Source organism: Prunus dulcis, chromosome 1 (assembly GCF_902201215.1).
Source record: "Prunus dulcis chromosome 1, ALMONDv2, whole genome shotgun sequence".
NCBI lineage: Eukaryota > Viridiplantae > Streptophyta > Magnoliopsida > Rosales > Rosaceae > Prunus > Prunus dulcis.
Genome location: NC_047650.1, coordinates 9,660,301 through 9,667,691, shown reverse-complemented (window position 1 = coordinate 9,667,691; position 7,391 = coordinate 9,660,301). Strand labels below are relative to the sequence as shown.

Below are 7,391 nucleotides of genomic sequence, written 5' to 3'. Positions count from 1 at the left end.
CTCGGATTAACTTGGAGCTTACTTGGCCATGAAGATTGTGAGGCAAAATAAGGCCAGAGTTCATTGCATCGAGAACAACAAACCGAATGTTTCACTATGGCACATGCTAAAGGTAAATTACTCAATCTTGGTTTTTCTTTTCTTTCCATTTTTATCTATTTTTTCCTGATGTGTTTTCCTTATAGTTGAAGGATATCAAACTTTATCATCCACAACCACGAAACGCCAAGTTATCGAGTGGGATCAAGGATGGGATTATATGCAGAAGGGGATCGCGAAGCTAAAGAGGATTGTAGAAGGATTACCAGAACCAAAGTTCAGCTCAGAAGAATATATGATGCTTTACACAACTATCTATACCATTTGTATTCAAGACCCCTCCTTATGAGTATTCTCAGCAGCTTTACAAAAAATATCAAGAGACATTTGAGGAATACATTACGTCAACATTGTTGCCCTCTCTAAAAGAGAAGTAGGACGAGTTTTTGTTGCAGGAGTTTGTCAAAAGTTGGGCAAAACAAAAAGTTATGGTCAGATGGCTGTTGCGCTTCTTTCATTATCTTGATCGCTTCTACATCGCAGAGAGATCTGTTCCCGGGCTAAATGAGGTTGGATTTAACTGCTTCCGGGATCTGGTTTATCGGGAGGTAAATGCCAATGTGAGAGTTGCTATAATTGGTCTTATTAATAAGGAACGTGAGGGGGAGCAAATTGACAGAGCACTATTGAAGAATGTGATAGACGTATTTGTTGAAATTGGAAAGGGACAAATGGAAGCTTATGAAGAGGACTTTGAAGCACATATGCTAATAGATACCCGCGAATACTATTCGCGCAAAGCATCAAGTTGGATTCTTGAAAATCCTTATACAGATTACATATCGAAGGCCGATGAATGCCTGAGAAGGGAGAGGGATAGAGCTTCTCATTACTTGCATTCAAGCAGTGAGAAGAAGCTGGTGGAGAAAGTGCAGCATGAGTTGGTGGTGGTTTATGCAACTCAACTGCTTGAAAAGGAGCATTCTGATTCTGGATATAGTGGTTTTCCTAGAGACATTAATGTGGAGGATCTTTTTATATAAGAAACCTGTTGCTAATGTATTTAAACAAGATTTTCCTGCTTGAAATGGATCACAAAAAATAAATTGTAAACAGAAGGCATGAGAAAATTTTTGTGCTTATTGTCAGTTTTATAAATTAATGTCAAAATTCAATAGCCACAATGCAGCATCTAAAAGGCTTACCATGTTCACAAGGAGCATGAGCAACATAGAAATTAAGAACTGGGTTCAACTGACGTTATTTTAGATTTTACAGTTAAATTGTGTGCAGCTCTTTTAGAAATTCTAGAGGATTTTTTGTTCATTTGACTGTTGAAAGCCAGTTTGAGTCATATATTTGTAAGTATTTTCTTTTTAATATATAATAAGGAGCATATCCCATTATATTATATATTTTTTCAAAAAAAACGAATTTGTTATAATGATATTGAGTTAGGAGATAAATGCTTTAGCCCATTAGTTTGACTTTGTGATTTGTTGTGTGAGCTAACGCATGAGAATATATTTTAATATTATATAATGTATGTAGTGGCGGATTCAAGATTCTCAGAGATCTCAATATAAAAGTGTCGAAATTGTTTATGGAGTTGACAAGAAGTCTAGAAAGGTGAAAAACAAACCAAGATATCGTAAATCAAACCAAGCCAACAAAATAAATAAAAAATGTCTTTAAAAAATCTAGAAAAAAAAATCATAAAACATGGACTAAAGTGTGATAAATTTTGCATAAGGCTTGTAACTCAAATGTTTAAGAGCATTTATCTTTGCATCTAATGTCCTAATATCACTTGTGTAAAAAACAAGTGTACACATTTTTTTATTTCTTTATTTTTAACAATGTGAGAGAAATAATTCAAACTAATCTCTTGGGACGTTAGGATGAGAAATTGGGAGTGCAAAGTTTTTTTTTTTTTTTTTTTTTTAATGATTAAAATATATCTCGCACTTTTATTGTAGCTTTTGAATAAGATTTTATTGTAAAATTTTAACCATGTTAAAATATGCTACACCACAAGAAAGTTAAAAGTCCCGGTTATGAGCTTGTGAAAAGCTACTCACCTTTTTACAGCAAAACCCTAGGCGTATGGCGATCTGCTTCTCACATCTTTCTCAAATTCCCCTGCTTAAGGGGCTCTGCCTTCCCCTGCTTCCTTCTTCTTCTGCAATGTGGTGAAAACCGTTCCTACCCTTTTCAGTATATACTCTCAAGGTTTCAGCAGGGCACAAGTTAAAGGTAAAATCCATCTTCCTTCTTCTTGTACGCCTTGTTTCTTTTCGGTTGTTTTTCCCTTCCAATTTTTGATGAATTGAGATGAATATACACGAGTGGGTTTTAACATAGAAACAAATAGTAGAAATTTTCCAACTTGAATTGAACTGAATCCAGTTGCTTCAAGGTACACATGTATTCATTTATCTTTCAAAATGTAGAAAGTTGGAAACAAGAGGAATATTAGCTCAAGTTGTTTAAGTCTGAGACATAAATATTCTTTTTCTTGAAGGCATCAATACATGATTCGAAAGAAAAAAAAACTCATAAATTTCATATTGGGTTTGGCTGAGAGAATGAGTTTGAGTAAAATTTCTTACTGGGTTTGGCTGAGAGAATGAGTTTGAGTAAAATTGCAGCTGGGTTTGATTAAAGTTGCAGCTTGGGTTCATTACTTGGTTGATTGCTACAAAGAAGAAGTTGGGTGGAATTTAGTATTTTTTTTAATTCAGAAGAAAGGAAAAAGAGGAGTTATTGGGTTGGGTTTAAATTTTTGGGGCTGGGTGGAATTTAATGCTTTTTCAGGTTGGTTGATCGGAGACGTTGCTGGGTTTTGTTTAATTCTTTTGGCTGGGAGTTTGCTTGAATATACATATATATATATTTTATCGTTTGGCTGAATTTCGTTTTCCTGGTTGTTTTGCCAGGTTTGAATGTTTAATTTTCTGAAAGCATTTTGGTTGAATACGAAGAAGAGAATAGAGGTTTTTCTTAGAAGACCAAAGACTTTTATTAGTGCACAGCATGAATGTCATTCTTTTCCATATCTACAGGTTCTCTTTAGAGCTTACACTAGGTGTTCTTTCTATATGTATTTTAATAAATCTCCCTCGCATCATCGAGAAAATTACAGAAAAACAGGAATGGAACGCTATTGAATCGAAGGTTGACTAGTTTAACATGTTAGCTAGTGTTGTGACTGTTATGGTCTAATGTGCATATACTTCAGTTGAATCCTTTAACGATCAGGATTTATGTTAAAGCCCTAGATGTATTTATTATCAATATGTAGTTATTGGGAGGTGCCTTCTCATGCCGAGCAGTTATTGTAGCCTCCTCAGTAGGCTTACTAGAGTTAAAATGCTCTAATCTATAGGGATGAAGTATGGTATGCCCTATGAAAATACTATTTATGTCTATTTGATGGCCATAAATGTCATATTTATTTACCATTAAACCTATTTTCCCTTTGGTTTATTTTCTTTTCACAAACAATAAAAACATTGTATCAAGGAGAAGAATCTGATAGAAATTTCAAATTGTAGAATTTTGTCACTGGGTTTAATATAATTATATTGTAAAGGTATCTCACTTGATATTATCTGTATGTGTTTTCTTTGTAGTTGGAGGCTGTTAAAATTTTGCATCCACGACAATGGGTTACCAATTTATCGAGTGGGATCAAGGATGGGACTATATACAGAAGGGGATCACGAAGCTAAAGAGGATTGTACAAGGATTATCAGAACCGCAGTTCAACTCAGAAGAATATATGAGGCTTTACACAACTATCTATAACATGTGTATCCAAAAACATCCCCATAATTATTCTAGGCAGCTTTATGACAAATATCGGGAGACATTTGAGGAATACATTACTTCAACAGTGTTGCCCTCTGTAATAGAGAAACATGGTGACTGTATGCTGCAGGAGTTTGTCAAATGTTGGGAAAATCATAAGATTATGATTAGGTGGCTGTCACGATTCTTTAGTTTTCTTGATGACTACTACATCGCTCAAAATCACGCATCACATCCTGGGTTGAATGAAGTTGGACTTAACTGCTTCCGTAATATGGTTTATCAGAAGGTAAATGCTAATGTGAGATTTGCTGTACTTGTTCTTATTGGTAAAGAACGTGAAGGAGAACAAATTGATAGAGCACTGTTGAAGAATGTGATAGATATATTTGTTGAAATTGGAATGGGACATATGGATGCTTATGAAAATGACTTTGAAGGATACATGCTAATTGACACTTGTGATTACTATTCTCATAAAGCATCAATATGGATTTGGGAGGATGCTTATACGAATTACATGTTGAAGGCAGAGGAATGCTTGAGAAGGGAGAGGGATAGAGTTTCTCATTACCTGCATCCAAGCAGTGAGAAGAAGCTGGTAGAGAATGTGAAACATTGGTTGGTGGTGGTAAATGTAACTCAACTGATTGAAAAGAAGCATTCTGAATCTGGATGTAGTGCTTGGCTTACAGTTGATAATGTGGAGGAGCTTTCTAGGAAATTTATTGCTAATGTTATATTGGAAAAAGAAGTTCCTGCTCAAGGTTCAACCTTGGTTCAACATGCTGAAGATGCCGCAATGCAGGAATGAAATCAATCACACTACTAACAATTGTGAACCACTCTGGGATCTACAGTAAATTGTGCACTGGTTGTTTTAGAAATTCCATGAACAGATTGCAACTTACAAGTTGTGATCAGTACAAAGAGGCTAGATAGAAGTATAACTCTATCAGGAAACGGGGAAGAGATTTACAATGAATATACATGCGATAGTTGCATCAGATAATCTAAGTGTTTGGCTTGGATTGGGTTTGTCCTTCATATTGTTTTCTCTTTCTTTGATATTTTGTTTCTCTATGTTACTTTAATGAAAGATAGATTGGGTGGGTCTGTTCATCTTCATCTCTCTCCCGAAGAATGAAGATCAATTGCCATTGTCTGTGGGGCCAAGTAAAATCCCTTTTTTTTGGGTCGAAGGAATGGAGATTCCATTAGCATAACAAGTTAATTTCTATAAACAAACTCAAAAAATATAAATAAACTCCACACTATTTAATTTCTATAAATAAACTCAAAAAAAATCCAAAAAATAACAGTTGGCTCTATTTAATTTAATTTTTATTATTTAAATTACTTTGATGTCCTTTTGAGTATTTTAGGTTTTTTTATGAGCTTTTGGGGTTGAGCTTGTTTTAAAAAATATATGGCAGTTTTGTAATTTATAAGAAGTTAAAAGCCCCTTTGTTATGTTGTAAATGGGCTTTGGGTGTGTTTTTAAAGTCCATTTCATATAGGATATTTTTATAATTTGGGCCCTTATATTGGGTATAATAATGAATCTCTCTAAAACAAAAGCACAGCCAAACAAAATAAAAGTCTAACCATAATACACATAATTTAGGCCCAACGCAACAAAAAACCCTAAGACACACAAACCCTAAAGTCAGACCCCAAGAACTAAGCAGCCGCCGCTGCCACTTGATTTGTCGTCGCTGCCAGTAGAGGAAGGTCCATGAGAACCGACAAAGGAGATTTGAAGAACGTGAATTCGGAGAAGCAAGCCACCACCGTGCATCAAGCTTAAGCGTGGCTAGTAGACCTTCACACGCATTTCCCATTTATGGCTACTTTCTCAACTTCTCTAACAGAATTAATAATAAAAATTAATTCAGATACCATGAATCAATTCATTTGTGTTTTTTTTTATTACTTTTGTGTATAATTCTTGAGTATAAACATCACAAGAACAGTAAATACGTATACAAGTATTTAAAAATGGAGGAAGTATTTATAAAATGTACAACATCATGTCATATACAAGTATCAATACAATTTCCAGAAGCTCAAAATAACACAAAATTAAACATTAAAAAAATCAGCGATTTACTAAAGTACGCCAAGGAAATCAGATAATCTCTATCCAAAACCTGTCACAACACATTTTTGTACATCATTAAAGACAACTGTTTGTTTTCGTACAATTTACACAGCAGCCAAACGGAGCGCACAGAAAACTTGAATGAATAAAGCCCAACATTATTGAGGGACGTTCCGTTTTCTGCTTTTCAGGTTTTTATTTCTAATTTTGTTTTACGGATAAAATTGGAATTTAGAATTGGGAAAAAATATTATTTGAAGAGATGACTGGTTTAGCTAAAAGAAAAATCCTGATCCTCTGAACAAAAAAAAAAGATAAAATCCTAACCCTAGTCCTATACACTTTTGAGTGTGAGCCAAGTAAAATCCTATATGGAGTTTCCCAAAACCCTACACCCACTCTATATATATACATGGTCTCATATATTGTTCTGAAAATCAATAAACGTGATCTTCATAAACCCAAAATTCTACCAAGTCTTTTACTCTATTGTGAAAACTGCTAATCTTTTTCTACCATATAGTGATATTCTTCGCTGATCTTTCACACCCGGACTTCCGAGACTTGTTCTGCATCCGAGTTGGAGGATATCGAAGATCTCTGTTCGCAACAATGAAACGCAGAATTATTGAGTGGGATCAAGGATGGAACTCTATCCAGGAGGGGATTATGAATCTAAAGAGGATAATTGCAGAAGGGTTACCAGAGAATCAAGTCAATGCCCCAGTGTATGTTAATATTTACACCATTATCTATAACATGTGCGTTCAAAAACCTCCCCATGATTATGCTCAGCAGTTTTATGACAAATATCAGAAAAGGAACACATTACTTCAACGGTGTTGCCCTCTTTGAAAGCGAAGCATGACGAGTTTCTGTTGCAGGAGTTTGTTAAAAGTTGGGCAGATCATAAGGTTATGCTTCGGTGGATGTCCCGAGCCTTTTCATATCTTGATCGCTACTTCCTCACTCAGCGATCACTTCTGGGCTAAATGAAGTTGCACTTAAATGCTACCGTGATTTGGTTTACCGGGAGGTAAATGCTGACGTGAGAGTAGCTGCACTTCGTCTTATTAATAAAGAACGCAAAGGAGGAGAAATTGACAGAGCACTATTGAAAAATGTGATAGATATATTTGTAAAGAAACTGGTATTTCATATATTTGTACAATATACAATTCTGAATGTACAGCAACATATATAGGAGATGAACCTGCAATTCTCCTTGTATCTAGATCCTACAAATCAGTGGTTAACCAGAATAGGAATGCTAAATTGTAGCTGTCAATCTTTTATACCAGAAAAGAAATATTCACGTTGACTTCTTATTTAAATACGTCCCTTCAAGTTGGAGAGTGTATGTTGTATACTCCCAACTTGCCTAATAGTGAGCCAAAAGGAAACATGGAATTATTTGGCGACGAAATAAATGTTT

General features: G+C 34.9%; 1 protein-coding gene across 2 annotated transcripts; it reads left to right on the top strand.

Annotated features, from left to right (window-relative positions):
* The first annotated feature begins 2,105 nt into the window (after window positions 1-2,105).
* Window positions 2,106-4,899, top strand: LOC117614211 (cullin-1-like). Of its 2 annotated transcripts, XM_034342936.1 has the most exons (3): window positions 2,106-2,295; window positions 2,979-3,104; window positions 3,675-4,899. In XM_034342936.1, the coding sequence occupies exon 3, from the start codon at window positions 3,707-3,709 to the stop codon at window positions 4,664-4,666; it is 960 nt and encodes a 319-aa protein (XP_034198827.1). In that variant the 5' UTR covers window positions 2,106-2,295; window positions 2,979-3,104; window positions 3,675-3,706; the 3' UTR covers window positions 4,667-4,899. The 2 variants fall into 2 exon arrangements, with proteins under 2 accessions (XP_034198827.1, XP_034198826.1); XM_034342935.1 differs by lacking the exon at window positions 2,979-3,104.
* The last annotated feature ends 2,492 nt before the right edge of the window (window positions 4,900-7,391 follow it).